General features: G+C 49.8%; 1 protein-coding gene across 1 annotated transcript in view; it reads right to left on the reverse strand.

Annotated features, from left to right (window-relative positions):
- Window positions 1–4,477: 4,477 nt before the first annotated feature.
- Window positions 4,478–17,845, reverse strand: part of TP53 (tumor protein p53) — a 19,960-nt gene continuing 6,592 nt past the window's right edge. Inside the window, exons 2-11 of the mRNA XM_032139337.3 lie at window positions 12,896–12,997; window positions 12,757–12,778; window positions 12,385–12,663; window positions 11,432–11,615; window positions 11,238–11,350; window positions 10,560–10,669; window positions 10,081–10,217; window positions 9,915–9,988; window positions 6,960–7,066; window positions 4,478–5,738 (exon numbers count right to left, since the gene is read on the reverse strand). Coding sequence (XP_031995228.1) covers window positions 5,657–5,738; window positions 6,960–7,066; window positions 9,915–9,988; window positions 10,081–10,217; window positions 10,560–10,669; window positions 11,238–11,350; window positions 11,432–11,615; window positions 12,385–12,663; window positions 12,757–12,778; window positions 12,896–12,969 — 1,182 coding nt within the window. The 5' untranslated portion in view covers window positions 12,970–12,997 and the 3' untranslated portion in view covers window positions 4,478–5,656. The remainder of the gene's footprint in view (window positions 5,739–6,959; window positions 7,067–9,914; window positions 9,989–10,080; window positions 10,218–10,559; window positions 10,670–11,237; window positions 11,351–11,431; window positions 11,616–12,384; window positions 12,664–12,756; window positions 12,779–12,895; window positions 12,998–17,845) is intronic.

The following is a 17,845-nucleotide window of genomic DNA, read 5'->3' on the forward strand; positions in this document are numbered from 1 at the left end:
TATCTATCTATCTATCTATCTATCTATCTATCTATCATCTATCTATCATCTATCTATCTATCATCATCTATCTATCTAATCTATCTATCTATCTATCTAGAGAGAGGTCTGGCTGTGTTGACTAGGTGTTCAACTCTTGGCCTGAAGCAATTCTCCTGCCTTGGCCTCACAAAATGTTTGGATTATAGGTGTGGCCAGCTGTCTTTTTTTTGAGACTGACTCCGGCTCTGTCGCCCAGGCTGGAGTGCGATGGTATGATCTTGGCTCACTGCAACCTCCGCCTCCCAGGTTCAAGCAATTCTCCTGTCTAGCCTTCCCAGTAGCTGGGATTATAGGTGCCCGCCACCATGCCCAGCTAATTTTTTGTATTTTTATTTATTTATTTATTATTATTATTTTTTTATTTTTTGAGACGGAGTCTTGCTCTGTCGCCCAGGCTGGAGCGCAGTGGCGCAATCTCGGCTCACTGCAAGCTCCGCCTCCCAGGTTCACGCCATTCTCCTGCCTCAGGCTCTCCGAGTAGCTGGGACTACAGGCGCCTGCCACCACGCCTGGCTAATTTTTTGTATTTTTAGTAGAGACGCGGTTTCACCGCGGTCTCGATCTCCTGACCTCGTGATCCGCCCGCCTTGGCCTCCCAAAGTGCTGGGATTACAAGCGTGAGCCACCGTGCCCGGCCTAATTTTTTGTATTTTTAGTAGAGGCAGGATTTCACTATGTCAGCCAGGCTGGTCTCGACTCTTGACCTCAGGTGATCCACCCACCTTGGCTTCCCAAAGTGTTGGGATTACAGGTGTGAGCCACTGCACCTGGCCCAGCTCTTGAACTTAATTGAAATTATCTTAGTGTTTAACTGTTTAGGAGAATTGGTATTCCATTATCAGTCTATTACTGTGTTAAAGTGTAGTGTTTTGTTTTTTTTTTAAGGAAATGGCTACTGAAATTTAATCAAATTCCTTTCAGTATCTGTTGATATGATACATAATTTTTCTTTCTAAATTTAATATATTGAATTATGTTGATAGATTCTCTGCTATTAAAACCAACTTTGGGCTGGGCATGGTGGCTCACGCTTGTAATTCTAGCACTTTGGGAGGCCAAGGTGGGCGAATCACCTGAGGTCAGGAGTTCGAGGCTAGCCTGGTGACATAGTGAAATCCCGTCTCTACTAATAATACAAAAATTAACCCAGCATGGTGGCGTGCACCTGTAGTCCCAGCTACTTGGGAGGCTGAGGCAGGAGAATCGCTTGAACATGGGACAGAGATCGCACCACTGCACTCCAGCCTGGGTGACAGGGTGACACTCCATCTCAAAAAAAAAAGCAAAAAAAAAACAAAACCCCACACACAAATGAATAAATTTAAGTTTAATTTTAAAATTAAAATTTAAAAATTGTAAATGTTTTTCACAATATCTTATTTTATTAAAATAGAAATGGGGTGTTGTGGCTGGGCTCAGTGGCTCACGCCTGTAATCCTGGCACTTTAGGAGGCCAAGGCAGACGGATCACGAGGTCAGGAGATCGAGACTATCCTGGCTAACACGGTGAAACCCCGTCTCTACTAAAAATACAAAAAATTAGCCAGGCGTGGTGGTGGACGCCTGTAGTCCCAGCTACTCAGGAGGCTGAGGCAGGAGAATGGCGTGAACCCGGGAGGCAGAGCTTGCAGTGAGCCGAGATCGAGCCACTGTACTCCAGCCTGAGTGACAGAGCGAGACTCTGTCTCAAAAAAAAAAAAAAGAAAAAGAAATGGGGTGTTGCTATGTTGCCCAGGCTGATCTGAAACTCCTGGCCTCAAGCTGTCCTCCTGCTTTAGCCTCCCAATGTGCTGTGTGCTGGGATTACAGGTATATTTTTCATTTTTAGGATGCATACCAGGTTCCTTTCTTTTCTTTTTAATGATGAAAGCATTTAAGGCTGTTCAATCTCCTCAGAGTACGAATTTTAGATTTGGAGACCTTGTGTTCCTAAAATGAGGGGGAAATGTTTTTTTTCTTTTTTTTTCTTTTTTGAGATGGGAGTCTTGCTCTGTTGCCCAGGCTGGACTGCAATGGTGCAATCTCGGCTCACTGCAACCCTCTGCCTCCTGGGTTCAAGCGATTCTCCTGCCTCAGCCTCCCGAGTAGCTGGGATTACAGGTGTGATCCACCGTGCCCGGCAGGAAATGTTTTCTAAATAAAAAAATAGAACATACTGATTTAAGGTTGTGAATTACAAGTTTAGATTGAAGCCATGAGGAAATTGGGGAGATTTGATTTCAGACCTCATTAGGATAAGGCCCGGGCTCTTTGAGTGGGAGGGTAGGCACCATGTCTGCCATAGGTTTCCAGGGCCTAGAACAGCTCCTGGCACAGGGTAAGGTACCACTGAGTACCTGCTTGGCTGGATGGGACGGGAACTTGAACACGACCAGAGGGAAAGAAGCCACCACATAGGGCCAGAGAGGTTAGAGTATATAGTGTAGCAGAGCTGGCCGGAAGTCTCAGACTTTGTACTTCTTTTTTTGTGTTTTGAGATGGAGCTTCACCCTTGTCGCCCAGGCTGGAGTGCAATGGCAGGATCTCGGCTCACTGCAACCTCCACCTCCCGGGTTCAAGCAATTCTCCTGCTTCAGCCTCCCCAGTAGATGAGATTACAGGCGTGCACCACCATGCCCAGGTAATTTTGTATTTTAGTAGAGATGGGGTTTCATCATGTTGGTCAGGCTGGTCTCCAACTCCTGACCTCAGGTGATCTGCCGGCCTTGGCCTCCCCCAGTATTGGGATTACAGGCATGAGCCACCACGTCTGGTCGTAATTCTCAATCCAGCAATCTATCAGCTCACAAAGAAGGGTTTGGCAGAGTCAGAATGGATCTGAAGCAGCACAGCAGAAATAAAAACAGAGCTAGGGACATAATCTAGGAAAAGGTCGGATTGAAAGGGTGGAGGACTGTTGTCAAAAAGGGAGGTTTTCGGCCGGGCGTGGTGGCTCACGCTTGTAATCCCAGCACTTTGGGAGGCCGAGGCGGGCGGATCACGAGGTCAGGAGATCGAGACCACAGTGAAACCCCGTCTCTACTAAAAATACAAAAAAAAAAAAAAGGGAGGTTTTCGGTTTACTTGAGATCTGCAGAGTAGATCCAAGTGTCCTTGTCATAGGTGAACACGTGCACACACACAGATGGTAACTATGTGTGATGATGGATAAGCTAATTAATTTGACTGTGGTAATGGTTTCACAATATACCCCCATATCAAATCATCACACTGCATACCTTGAATGTATGCCATTTTGGGGGATCAATTATGCCCCAATAAAGCCTAAAAAACAAAAATAAACGAAAAAAGGAAGCTCATCAAGGTGACCTGTCTACAGAGGCAAGGACAGGGACTGAGCTTCAGGAGCTCTAGTTTGCCTGCTGGGTAGGGACAGATGTTTAAGTTAAAAGTCTCTGAAAGAGGTGGATCTGGATCTCCTGGGGAGAGTGTTTGGCCTTCCCTAGTAAGGAAGAGAAAAAAGAAGGTGGTCTTGAGGTCAGGAAGGCTGGTGACTTCATAGCTGTCTGGGATCCTTGGGGCAAGGCAAGGGGCTCCTGCTGGCACCTTCAGCCTGGTTGATGAGCTGAGAGGCTAGTGGCCCCAGAAGCCCCCCTGGACAGTAGCACCCTCTGGACCCTAGCACCTGTCTCCACCACCAGGGAGGAGGAAGGGCAAGCCATGTCTGACTGCCCCTCCAAGCACTGGCTCAGAGAGCAGTGGGTGATGGGGAAGAGGCTGCCTGCTCCCAGCCCCCCTCCCTGGGAGCCAGCAGCCCTGAGGAGCATGGGCAGGCGGTACTGAGCTCCTCAACCGGACTCTCCTTCCTATCCCAAGAAGCCCTTTGAAAGGTTTTCCTGGCAGAGTTTAAAGCTTCAATTCATTCAACCACCTGGCATGAGGCCCAGGATGAGGGGATGCTGGGAAGGCCCTAGCCCCACACCCCTACTCTTACCTTAGCTGCCCCCACTTTCCTGGGACCCTGGCTAGCAGGCCTCCCACTGGCCTCTCTCCATCCAGTAGCACCCACCCCCGTTCCCCTTGGGAACCCAGGTATCCTGCCACTTTCTAGTGGAGCAGATGGCCACCCTGGAGGCTCAGGCTTGCTAAATCAGACATTTAAATCCTGTAATCCTTGGTGAGAGGCTGCTGAGGGGGAAGCAGCCCAATCCTAGAAGCAGGGGAGGGAGAGAATCTTGTGCCAGCCGTGGCCGGAGGGGAGGAGGGACAGTTGGTTCCTGAGTTATGAATGGAGCCACCCCCCTCCCTTGTTGTCATGCAGCCCGCAGACTGACCCAGTCTCCAGCCTTTGTTCCCCTCCCGGAACCCGGGCACTGGGCCCCCCAGCCCACACTCGTTGCAGACTCAGGTGGCTGCTTCCCAGCACCTCCTCACTCACCCCTGCACCTGCTCACCCCAGTAGCCTGCACTGGCATTCACCCCTCAGACACACAGGTGGTAGCAAAGTTTTATTGTAAAATAAGAAATCGATATAAAAATGGGATATAAAAAGGGAGGAGGAGGGGAAGGGTGGGGTGAAAATGCAGATGTGCTTGCAGAACGTAAAAGATGTTGACGCTTCCAGCTGGACATGGTGGCTCGCACGTGTAATCCCAGCACTCTGGGAGGCTGAGGCAGGCGGATCGCCTGAGCCCAGGAGTTTGAGACCAGCCTGGGCAACATTGTGAGAGCCCATCTCTACAAAACATGCAAAAACTGGCTGGCCATGGTGGCATGAACTTGTGGTCCCAGCTACTCCGGAGGCTGAGGCAAGACTGCTTGGGCCAGGGAGGCAAAGGCTGCAGTGAGCCAAGATCACGCCACTCCACTCCAGCCTGGGCAACAAAGCGAGACCCAGTCTCAAAGAAAGATAAAATGAAAAAAAAAAAAAAAAAAAAAAAGAAATTGACCCTGAGCATAAAACAAGTCTGGTGGATCCAGATCATCACATACAAGAGATGAAATCCTCCAGGGTGTGGGATGGGGTGAGATTTCTTTTTAGGTACTAAGGTTCACCAGGAGGTTGTCAGACAGGGTTTGGCCAGGCCAGCAGAGACTTGGCAACTCCCTCAACCTAACCAGCTGCCCAACTGTAGAAACTACCAACCCACCGACCAACAGGGAGAGGAAACAAGCACCCTCAAGGGGGTCAAGTTCTAGACCCCATGTAATAAAAGGTGGTTTCAAGGCCAGACGTACATTATTTCATGAACCCTCACAACGCACTCTGTGAGGTAGGTGCAAATGCCAGCATTTCATAGAAAAGGGCCTTGAAGTTGAGAAAATTCAACAGTGAGGGACAGCTTCCCTGGTTAGTATGGTGAAGTGGGCCCCTACCTAGAATGTGGCTGATTGTAAACTAACCCTTACCTGCAAGAACACTTCTTACATCCCTCACAGTAAAAACCTTAAAATCTAAGCTGGTATGTCCTACTCCCCATCCTCCTCCCCACAACAAAACACCAGTGCAGGCCAACCTGTTCAGTCGAGCCCTGGGACAAAGCAAACGGAAGTCCTGGGTGCTTCTGACGCACACCTATTGCAAGCAAGGGTTCAAAGATCCAAAACCCAAAATGGCAGGGGAGGGAGAGATGGGGGTGGGAGGCTGTCAGTGGGGAACAAGAAGCGGAGAATGTCAGTCTGAGTCAGGCCCTTCTGTCTTGAACATAAGTTTTTTATGGCGGGAGGTAGACTGACCCTTCTTGGACTTCAGGTGGCTGTAGGAGACAGAAGCAGGGAGGAGAGATGACATCACATGAGTGACAGGGTCTGTGCCCCGTTTCCCTGACCAATGCTTTGAAGGGCCTAAGGCTGGGACTACGGGAATTCAAATCAAGATGGTGGCCACACCCCATGCAAATATGTTTACTGAGCACCTCAGAGTATTAGTGTGTATTAGTCTCGTCATCTTCCATTACCCCATTTTACTTTATTTATTTATTTATTTATTTATTTTGAGACGGAGTTTCACTCGTTTCCCAGGCTGGAGTGCAATGGTGAGATCTCGGCTCACCACAACCTCTGCCTCCGGGGTTCAAGTGATTCTCCTGCCTCAGACTCCCGGGTAGGTAGCTGGGATTAGAGGCATGCGCCACCACGCCCGACTAACTTTGTATTTTTAGTAGAGATGGGGTTTCTCCATGTTGGTCAGGCTGGGCTCAAACTCCTGACCTCAGGTGATCCATTGCCTTGGCCTCCCAGAGTGCTGGGATTTGTGAGCCACTGCGCCTGGCCCCCTTACCTCATTTTATATATAAGGAAACTGAGTCTGACGGGGGTCACCTAGGATCTGCCGATGCATGGTAGGGCTGAGTATATGACCTGAAACTCTGGCTCTACTCAATATTACACAATTATTAGGCCCCTCCTTGAGACTCTCCAGCTCTGGGCTGGGAGTTGCCGAGAATGGCAAAGAAGTATCCACACTAGGCCGGGCGCGGTGGCTCACGCCTATAATCCCAGCACTTTGGAAGGCCAGGGCGGGTGGATCACAAAGTCAGGAGATCGAGACCACGGTGAAACCCCGTCTCTACTAAAAATACAAAAAATTAGCCGGGCGCGGTGGTGGGCGCCTGTAGTCCCAGCTACTCCGGAGGCTGAGGCAGGAGAATGGCATGAACCCGGGAGGTGGAGCTTGCAGTGAGCCGAGATCGCGCCACTGCACTCCAGCCTAGGCAACAGAGCGAGACTCCATCTCAAAAAAAAAGAAGTATCCACACTCTTCCCTGGGTTTGGATGTTCTGTGGATACACTGAGGTAAGAATGTGGCATAGGATTACAACTGGAGGAAGACTAAAAAAATGTCTGTGCAGGGCTGGGACCCAATGAGATGGGGTCAGCTGCCTTTGACCACAAAGGCAGGATGAGAATGGAATCCTATGGCTTTCCAACCTAGGAAGGCAGGGGCGTAGGGCCAGGAAGGGGCTGAGGTCACTCACCTGGAGTGAGCCCTGCTCCCCCCTGGCTCCTTCCCAGCCTGGGCATCCTTGAGTTCCAAAGCCTCATTCAGCTCTCGGAACATCTCGAAGCGCTCACGCCCACGGATCTGCAGCAACAGAGGAGGGGGAGAAATAAGCATACACACAGTACCTGAGTTAAAAGATGGTTCAACTTACAATTGTTTGACTTTATGATGGTACAAAAACAACACACATTTAGTAGAAACTGTACTTCAAGTACCTATACAGCTGACTTTTAAAAATATTTATTTATTTATTTATTTATTTATTTATTTATTTATTTTGAGATGGAGTCTTGCTCTGTTGCCCAGGCTGGAGTGCAATGGTGCAATCTTGGCTGATTGCAATCTCCACCTCTGGGGTTCAAGTGATTCTTGTGCCTCAGCCTCCCGAGTAGCTGGGCCTACAGGCATGTGCTACCACACCTGGCTAATTTTTGTGTTTTTAGTAGAGATGGGGCTTCACCATGTTAGCCAGGCTAGTTTCCAACTCCTGACGTCAGGTGATCCACCCACCTCCGCCTCCCAAAGTGCTGGGATTACAGGTGTGAGCCACTGTGCCCGGCCCTTTTTTAAATTTTAGAGATGATGTCTTGCTATGTTGTTCAGGCTGGACTCAAACTCTTGGGCTCAAGTGATCCTCCTGCCTTAGCCTCTCAAGTAACTGAGACTACAGGTGCATGCGACTGTGCCTCATTTCTTTTCTTTTTTTTTTTGAGATGGAGTCTCACTCTATCGCCCAGGCTGGAGTGCAGTGGCGCCATCTCGGCTTACTGCAACCTCCGCCTCCCGGTTCAAGTGATTCTCCTGCCTCAGCCTCCCAAGTAGCTGGGATTACACGCACCCGCCATCATGCCCAGTTAATTTTTGTATTTTAGTAGAGATGGGGTTTCACCATGTTGGCCAGGCTGGTCTTGAACTCCTGACCTCAGGTGATCCTCCCGCCTCGGCCTCCCAAAGTGCTGGGATTACAGGCATGAGCCACTGCGCCTGGTCTTTTCTTTTTTTGAGTCTTGCTCTGCGCCCAGGCTGTGCCTGGCCCGACTGTGCCTCCTTTCATGCAACCATGCTATTTCCCACTTTCAATAACAATATTCAATAAATCACATGAGATATACAACATTTTATTACTATAAAATAGGCTTTGTGTTAGATGACTTTGCCCAACTGTAGGTTAACTTAAATGCTCTGAACACGTTTCAAGTAGGCTAGGGCTGAGTGTGGTATCTCATGCCTGTAATCCCAGTACTTGGGGAGGCTGAGGTGGAAGGATTGATTGAGCCCGGGGGTTTGATACCAGTATGGGCAACATAGCAAGACCTTGACTTCACAGAAAATAAAAAATTAGCCGGGTGTCATGGCATGTGCCTGTAGTCCTAGCTACTTGGGAGGGTGAAATCACTGGAGCCCAGGGAGGTCAAGGCTGCAGTGAGCTGAGATAGCGCCACTGCACTCTAGCCTGAATGACAGAGTGAGACTCTGTCTTTAAATAAATAAATAAATAAATAATAAAAATTAGTCGGGCGTGGTGGCTCACGCCTGTAATCCCAGCACTTTGGGAGGCTGAGGCGGGCGGATCACATGGTCAGAAGTTCGAGACCAGCCTGGCCAACATGGTGAAACCCTGTCTCTACTAAAAATACAAAAATTAGCTGGGCGTGGTAGCAGGCGCTTGTAGTCCTAGCTACTTGGGAGGCTGAGGCAGGAGAATCTCTGGAACCCAGGAGGCGGAGGTTGCAGTGAGCCGAGATCGTGCCACTGCACTCCAGCCTGGGTGACAGAGTGAGACTCAGTCTCAAAAATAAATAAATAAATAAAATAAAAATAAATAAATAAAAATTAGCCAGGCATGGTGGTGCGGGCCTGTAGTTCCAGTGACTTGGGAGGCTGAGCTGGGAGGATGGATGGAGCCTGGGAGGTGGAGACTGCAGTGAGCTGTGACTGCACTACTGCACTCTATCCAGCCTGGGTGACAGAGCAAGACCTTGTCTCAAAAAAGTAGGCTAGAGACCAGCCTGGGCAACATAGTGAGACTCTATCTACAAAAAATTTTAAAAATTAGCTGGGTGTGGTGGTGTATGCCTGTGGTCCTAGCTACTGGGGAGGCAGAGATAGGGGGATTGCTTGAGCCCAGGAGTTCGAGGGTATAATGAGCTATGATCATATGACTGTTAATTCAGCCTGGGCAACAGAGCAAGATGCGGTCTCCATTAAAAATAAAATAAAAGTAGGCTAGGCAGGCTGGGTGCAGTGGCTCACGTCTGTAATCCCAGCACTTTGGGAGGCCAAGGTGGGCGGATCACAAGATCAGGAGTTTGAGACCAGCCTGGCCAACATAGTGAAACCTCATCTCTACTAAAAAAAAAAAAATACAAAGAATTAGCTGGGCGTGGGGGCGGGTGGCTGTAATCCCAGCTACTCAGTAGGCTGAGGCAGGAGAATCACTTGAACCCGGGAGGGGGAGGTTGCAGTGAGCCAAGATCCCACCACTGCACTCCAGCCCAGGCAACAGAGTGAGACTCCGTCTCAAAAAAAAAAAAAAAAAAAGGCTAGGCTAAGCTATGATGTTCCTTAGATTAGGTGTATGAAATCCATTTTCAACTTACAATATTTTCAACTTACGACGAGTTTATCAGGAAGTAACACCATCGTAAGTCAAGTAGCATCTGTATCAGGCAAAGTCATAGAACCATTTTCATGCTCTCTTTAACAATTTTCTTTTTGAAAGCTGGTCTGGTCCTTTAAAATATATATTATGGTATAAGTTGGTATTCTGAAGTTAGTTAGGTACAACCCAGGAGTCATTGTCTTTGAGGCATCACTGCCCCCTGATGGCAAATGCCCCAATTGCAGGTAAAACAGTCAAGAAGAAAACGGCATTTTGAGTGTTAGACTGGAAACTTTCCACTTGATAAGAGTTCCCAAGACTTAGTACCTGAAGGGTGAAATATTCTCCATCCAGTGGTTTCTTCTTTGGCTGGGGAGAGGAGCTGGTGTTGTTGGGCAGTGCTAGGAAAGAGGCAAGGAAAGGTGATAAAAGTGAATCTGAGGCATAACTGCACCCTTGGTCTCCTCCACCGCTTCTTGTCCTGCTTGCTTACCTCGCTTAGTGCTCCCAGGGGGCAGCTCGTGGTGAGGCTCCCCTTTCTTGTGGAAATTCTCTTCCTCTGTGCGCCGGTCTCTCCCAGGACAGGCACAAACGCGCACCTCAAAGCTGTTCCGTCCCAGTAGATTACCACTACTCAGGATAGGAAAAGAGAAGCAGGAGGCAGTAAGGAAATCAGGTCCTACCTGTCCTGTTTAAAAAACCAGGCTCCATCTACTCCCAACCACCCTTGCCCTTTCTGGAGCCTAAGCTCCAGCTCCAGGTAGGTGGAGGAGAAGCCACAGGTAAGAGGTCCCAAAGCCAGAGAAAAGAAAACCGAGTGGGAGCAGTAAGGAGATTCCCCACTGGGGATGTGATGAGAGGTGGATGGGTAGTAGTATGGAAGAAATCAGTAAGAGGTGGGCCCAGGGGTCAGAGGCAAGCAGAGGCTGGGGCACAGCAGGCCAGTGTGCAGGGCAGCACGTGGCTCCTGACCTGGAGTCTTCCAGTGTGATGATGGTGAGGATGGGCCTCCGGTTCATGCCGCCCATGCAGGAACTGTTACACATGTAGTTGTAGTGGATGGTGGTACAGTCAGAGCCAACCTAGGAGAGAACATAGGCCCAAGATGAGGCCAGTGGGCGTTGGGGAGACCCGTGGCAAGCAGGGGAGGCTTTTTTTTCTTTTTTGAGACGGAGTTTCGCTCTGTCACCCAGGCTGGAGTGCAGCGGCGTGATCTCGGCTCACTGCAAGCTCCATCTCCCAGGTTCACGCCATTCTCCTTCCTCAGCCTCCCGAGTAGCTGGGACTACAGTTGCCTGCCACCACACCTGGCTAATTTTTTTTTGTATTTTTCAGTAGAGACGGGGTTTCACCGTGTTAGTCAGGATGGTCTCGATCTCCCAACCTCGTGATCTGCCTGCCTCGGCCTCCCAAAGTGCTGGGATTACAGGCGTGAGCCTCCGCGCCCAGCTAAGCAGGGGAGGCCCTTAGCCTCTGTAAGCTTCAGTTTTTTCAACTGTGCAATAGGTAAACCCATTTACTTTGCACATCGCATGGGGTTATGGGGAGGTCAAATAAGCAGCAGGAGAAAGCCCCCCTACTGCTCACCTGGAGGGCCACTGACAACTGCCCTTACCCCCCACTCCCAGGGACCCCAGTTGCAAACCAGACCTCAGGCGGCTCATAGGGCACCACCACACTATGTCGAAAAGTGTTTCTGTCATCCAAATACTCCACACGCAAATTGCCTTCCACTCGGATAAGATGCTGAGGAGGGGCCAGACCTAAGAGCAATCAGTGAGGAATCAGAGGCCTGGGGACCCTGGGCAACCAGCCCTGTCATCTCTCCAGCTCCAGCTGCTTACCATCGCTATCTGAGCAGCGCTCATGGTGGGGGCAGCGCCTCACAACCTCCGTCATGTGCTGTGACTGCTTGTAGATGGCCATGGCGCGGACACGGGTGCCGGGAGGGGGTGTGGAATCAACCCACAGCTGCACAGGGCAGGTCTTGGCCAGCTGGCAAAACATCTTGTTGAGGGCAGGGGAGTACTGTAGGAAGAGGAAGGAGACAGAGTTGAATGAGTCAGGGCACAAGTGAACAAATAAAGCAACCGGAAGAGGGCAGCAAAGAAACAAATATGCGTTAAGCGCCTCCTGCAACCCACTAGCGAGCTAGAGAGAGTTGGCGTCTACACCTCAGGACGTTTTCTCTTTTTTTTTTTTGAGATAGGGCCTTGCTCTGTCACCCAGGCTAGAGCGCAATGGTGTGATCACAGCTCACTGCAGCCTCCATCTCCTGGGCTCAAGTGATCTTCCCACCTCAGGCTCCTGAGTGGCTGGGACTATAGGTGTGCACCACCATGCCTGGCTAATTTTTTTGTATTTTCTTGTAGAGACGAAGTTTCACCATGTTACCCAGGCTGGTCTTGAACTCGTGGGCTCAGGTGATCTGCCCGCCTTGGCCTCTTTGAGAGTGCTGGGATTGCAGGCGTGAGCCACCAAGCCTGGTCAGGAGGTTACTTTCAAAAGCCAAGGAATAAACGTGGGTGAAGAAAAAGAAAAGTTCTGCATCCCCAGATGCAGCATCTCAGAGAGATGCTGGGAGTGTGATGGGATGCATAAAAGCCCAAATTCAAGGGGGAATATTCAACTTTGGGACAGGGGTCAGCGAGCACACATTAAGTGGGTAAACTATAAAAAAACACTGACAGGAAGCCAAAGGGTGAAGAGGAATCCCAAAGTTCCAAACAGAAGAAATGCAGGGGGATATGGCCAGGCTTTGAAGTCTCACGGAAGCCAGCCCCTCAGGGCCACTGACCGTGCAAGTCACAGACTTGGCCGTTCCAGAATGCAAGAAGCCCAGACGGAAACCGTAGCTGCCCTGGTAGGTTTTCTGGGAAGGGACAGAGGATGACAGGGGCCAGGAGGGGGCTGGTGCAGGCGCCGCCAGTGTAGGAGCTCCTGGTGCGGGGGCCATGGGGGGAGCAGCCTCTGACATTCTGGGAGCTTCATGTGGACCTGGGTCTTCAGTGAACCATTGTGCAATATCTTCCGGGGACAGCATCAAATCATCCATCGCTTGGGACGGCAAGGGGGACTGTAGATGGGTGAAAAGAGCAGTCAGAGGACCAGGTGCTCAGCCCCCCAGCCCCCCAGCCCGCCAGGTCCCCAGCCCAACCCTTGTCCTTACCAGAACGTTGTTTTCAGGAAGTCTGAAAGACAAGAGCAGAAAGTCAGTCCCGTGGATTTTTTGCTTCCCACAGGCCTCTGCTAGGGGGCTGGGGGTGGGGTGGGGACGGTGGGCCTGCCCTTCCAATGGATCCACTCACAGTTTCCATAGGTCTGAAAATGTTTCCTGACTCAGAGGGGGCTCGACGCTAGGATCTGACTGCGGCTCCTCCATGGCAGTGGTCCGGAAGGCAGTCTGGCTGCTGCAAGAGGAAAAGTGGTGATCCAGCATGAGACACTTCCAACCCTGGGTCACCTGGGCCTGCGGAGAAGGAACCCTCTCCCCCAACACCATGCCAGGGTCTGAGACAGCTGGGCTTCCCGCGGAGCAGGAAAAGAATGGCTGCTTCACATTCTCTCTTCCAATCTTTCACCACAACCCAAGCACTCCTGCCCCACCCCTCACCAGCCACGCACTTCTTTGAGGAAAAGATAATCAGAGAGGGACTTCCAACCTTCCCACCACTAAATCCCCAAGACTTCCTAAATGTGCACCCTATTCCCAACTCCCTTCCTATATATTTTTTTTCTTTTTTTGAGATGGAGTCTCGCTCTGTCACCTAGACTGGAGTGCAGTGGCATGATCTCAGCTCACTGCAACCTCTACCTTCCAGGTTCAAGCCATTCTCCTGCTTCAGTCTCCCGAGTAGCTGGGATTACAGGCGAGTGCCACCACACCCAGCTAATTTTTGTATTTTTAGTAGAGATGGGGCTTCGCCATGTTGGCCAGGCTGGTCTCAAATTCCTGACCTCAGGTGATCGGCCCGTCTCAGCCTCCTAAAGTGCCGGGATTACAGGTGTGAGCTACCGCGCCCTGCTCCCACCTCCTGTTAACAAGGATAGAGTCGTTCTCAGCCTGCAATCTCTGTATGGGGAAGGACACCCCCTCGGCCCCCACCCTTCCTCACCTGATACATGGCTCCGTTTCTTTGATTCCTTTCACTGCAAAGCTTCTGGAAGAACAACTGTCTCATCGCTCACCTGCCCATTCTCTTGGGACACTCCTCAGCCCTGCATTACAAACCCCTCACGAATGGCCCTTCTCAGTTTCTTTAATCTCGTCTCTTACCAACCACTCCCTCTTCCCCAAAAGCTCTAGCTACACTGGCTGCCCTTCTCTGCTAATCAACTGGTGGTTCCCTGGCCAGCCAGGAACACAGGGGTAGGCTCCTTCCCACGCAGACTTCAAGTCATCCTATTTTAATTCACATCACCTCATTTGCATTCTATAGCACTTACATTGTCTGATACTTTTCCTTGTTTATTTCATCTGTTTCCTCTAATAGCATATACACTTCCTAAGGGCAGGGCAGTGATCTATCTTGTTGTCTTGCTGACCAAAGTATTAGATCACAATGTCTTGCACCTGCTTGGGCTCAATAAATGTGAATAACACACGAGCCTGTTATAGGAGAGGTCAAGGGAGAAAGAAAGAGCAAGGGGCAGCCCCTGTGTGGACCAGCATCTTGCACGAAGTTATGCAACTATCATCTCACCTTCTCCCAGACAAGCTTTCAAAGGCAAAGGCTTTGCCATGTTCTTTTTTTTTTTTTGAGACGGAGTTTGGCTCTTTTCGCCCAGGCTGGAGTGCAGTGGTGCCATCTAGGCTCACTGCAACCTCTGCCTTCTGGTTTCAAGCAATTCTCCTGCCTCAGCCTCCCGAGTAGCTGGGATTACAGGCGCCTGCCACCATGCCTGGCTGATTTTTTGTATTTTTAGTAGAGAAAGGGTTTCACCATGTTGGCCAGGCTGGTGTGGAACTCCTGACCTTGTGATCCACCTGCCTCGGCCTCCCAAAGTGCTGGGATTACAGGTGTGAGCCACTGCGCCTGGCCCGCCATGTTCTTTCTTTTCTTTTTTTTTTTTGAGGCAGGGTCTTGCTTTGTTGCCCAGGCTAGGGTACAGTGGTGCAATCGTGGCTCACTACAGACGGACTCCTGGGCTCAGTGATCCTCCTACCTCAGCCTCCCGAGTAGCTGGGACCACAGAGGCCTGCCTGGCTAATTTTTTAGTCTTTTTCTTTCTTTTTTTTTGGAGACGGAGTCTTGCTCTGTCGCCCAGGCTAGAGTGCAGTGGTGTGATCTCAACTCACTGCAACCTCCACCTCCCGGGTTCAAGCAATCCTCTTGCCTCAGCTTCCTGAGTAGCTGGGATTACAGGCGCCCACCAATTTTTAGGTGCCTGACTAATTTTTTGTATTTTTAGTAGAGACGGGGTTTTGCCATGTTGGCCAGGCTGGTTTCGAACTCCTGACCTCAGGTAATCCTCCCGCCTCCGACTCCCAAAGTGCTGGGATTACAGGCATGAGCCACTGTGCCCGGCCAATTTTTGAGTTTTTTGTAGAGGCAGGGTTTCACTATGTTGCCCAGGCAGGATGCTCTCTTTCTTTTTTTTAGTTTTTTTTTTTTTTTCAGGGATGCTCTCTTTATGCCAAATTTGTCATATCAGATTTGCTAAGAAACATGCCTACTGTAATACTGTAAGTGTTAGTTACACTTTTCTGTTTTTTTTTTTTTTTTTTTTTTTTGAGACAAAGTTTCGCTCTCGTCCAGGCTGGAGTGCAATGGCGCGATCTCGGCTCACTGCAACCTCTGCCTCCCAGATTCAAGCGATTCTCCTGCCTCCGTCTCCCTAGTAGCTCGGATTAGAGGCATATGCCACCACGACTGGCTAATTTTGTATTTTTAGTAGAGACAGGGTTTCTCCGTATTGGTCAGGCTGGTCTTGAACTCCCAACCTCAGGTGACCCGCCCGCCTCAGCCTCCCAAAGTGCTGGGATTACAGGCATGAGCCACTGTGCCCGGCCCACTTTTCTGTTTTTTGCACTGACAAAACATCCCCCTACCAAACAGCTCCTTTAATGGCAGGCTCTTTTCTTTTTTTATTTATTTTATTTTATTTTGAGACGGAGTCTCAGCTCTTGTTGGCTAGGCTGGAGTGCAGTGGCACGATCTCCGCTTACTGCAACCTCTGCCTCCTGGATTCAAATGATTATCCTGCCTCAGCCTCCTGAGTAGCTGGGATTACAGGCACTATGCCTGGCTAATTTTGTATTTTTAGTAGAGACGGGGTTTCACCATGTTGGTCAGGCTGGTCTCGAACTCCCAACCTCAGATGATCTGCCCACCTCGGCCTCCTAAAGTGCTAGGATTACAGGCATGAGCCACCAAGCCTGGCCTAGTACCGTGTGTATTATGGGAAATGTAAAGAGTTGAGGAAAGTGCTGGGCACACAGTAAGAGCTCAACAAAGCTGTTTCTGCAATTGTTCTATTTCACTTGTTCTATATTATTATTCTAGAGAGAACTGTGTGATTGTTAGTGCGGATCTGTGGTACTGCCCCCACCCCCACTCCATTAATGCAAGTACATCTCCTTCAGGGAACTATTCAGTCAACAGGCCAAGAGGTGCTGTCCTGGAATGGGGGGCCCAAAGTCTCAATCCCACTTGGAGAGACACAGCTCCACAGACAGGTCTCCCTGTCTCCATCTCTCAAATCTTCAGTAGCAACTAAAATCTCAGTGTTTTTCAGAGCAGGACCTTCCCAGGGGTACCAGCATCAGTGGGCCAGGATACAAATGTGCCAAGCTGAACTAGGCCTTCCAAATGGCCAGGGAGCCAAGAGAAATACAGGCACCCTTGGCTGGGTGGGAAGGCAATGAGCTCAACTGAGACCCCAAACAGGGGCAGGCCTGACCAGAATCTTAACAGTGGCTGCTGGTATCAGTCTTGAAGGCCTATATGCCCAGTGATTCCCTAAACAATATAGTACGACAAGTACTTACATACATACTTGTATGTACATTAGCATTTTCATTGTATGGGGGTAATGTAAGTAATCTAGAGATAATTTAAACTATATGGGAGGATATGTGTAGGTTAAATGCAAATATTATACCATCTTATATATGGGACTTAGACATCTGTGGGTTTGGTGTGTGAGGAGTCCCAGAACCAAGCCCCTACAGACAGAGGGATAACTATATTGCCCTGTAACCTGCAACCCTGCTATATTTATTTATTTATTAGTTTTGGTAGCTTTTTATGGATTTTCCATTAGGACTTTTTTTCTTTTTTGAGACAGAGTTTCACTCTTTTTTTTTTTTTTTTTTTAGACAGAGTCTTGCTGTCGCCCAGGCTGGAGTGCAGTGGCGCCATCTCGGCTCACTGCAGGCTCCACCCCCCGGGGGTTCACACCATTCTCCTGCCTCAGCCTCCCGAGTAGCTGGGACTACAGGCACCCGCCACCTCGCCCGGCTAATTTTTTGTATTTTTTAGTAGAGTCGGGGTTTCACTGTGTTAGCCAGGATGGTCTCGATCTCCTGACCTTGTGATCTGCCCGCCTCGGCCTCCCAAAGTGCTGGGATTACAGGCATGAGCCACCGCGCCCGGCCTTTTTTTTTTGAGACGGAATCTTGCTCTGTTGCCCGGCCTGGAGTACAATGGCATGATCTCGGCTCACTGCAACCTCCACCTCCTGGGTTCAAGCAATTCTTGTCTTAGCCTCTCAAGTAGCTGGGATTACAGGCGCCCACCATTACACCCAGCTAATTCTTGTATTTTTAGTAGAGACGGGGTTTCACCATGTTAGAAAGGCTGGTCTTGAACTCCTGACCTCAGGTGATCCACCTGCCTCAGCCTCCCAAAGTGCTGAGATTACAGGCATGAGCCACCACACCCTGCTGGAGTTTCACTCTTGTTGCCCAGGCTGGAGTGCAGTAGCGCGTTCTCGGCTCACTGCAACCTCCGCCTCCCAGTCCAAGCAATTCTCCTGCCTCAGCCTCCTGAGTAGCTGGGATTAGAGGTGCCCGTCACCACGCGTGGCTAATTTTTTGTATTTTTATTAGAGACGGGGTTTCACCATGTTGGCCAGGCTGGTCCCAGGGGAGCCACCTGCTTCAGCCCCCTAAAGTGCTAGGATTACAGGCATGAGCCACCACGCCCGGCCCCATTTATGTATAGGATCATACTGGCTGTGAATATAAGTTTTATTTCTTCCTTTCTAATCGTTATTTCTTTTTCTTTTTTTCTTTTTTTTTTTTTTTTTTTTTT

The sequence above is a fragment of the Hylobates moloch genome, unplaced genomic scaffold (assembly GCF_009828535.3).
Source record: "Hylobates moloch isolate HMO894 unplaced genomic scaffold, HMol_V3 SCAFFOLD_19, whole genome shotgun sequence".
Taxonomy (NCBI): Eukaryota; Metazoa; Chordata; class Mammalia; order Primates; family Hylobatidae; genus Hylobates; species Hylobates moloch.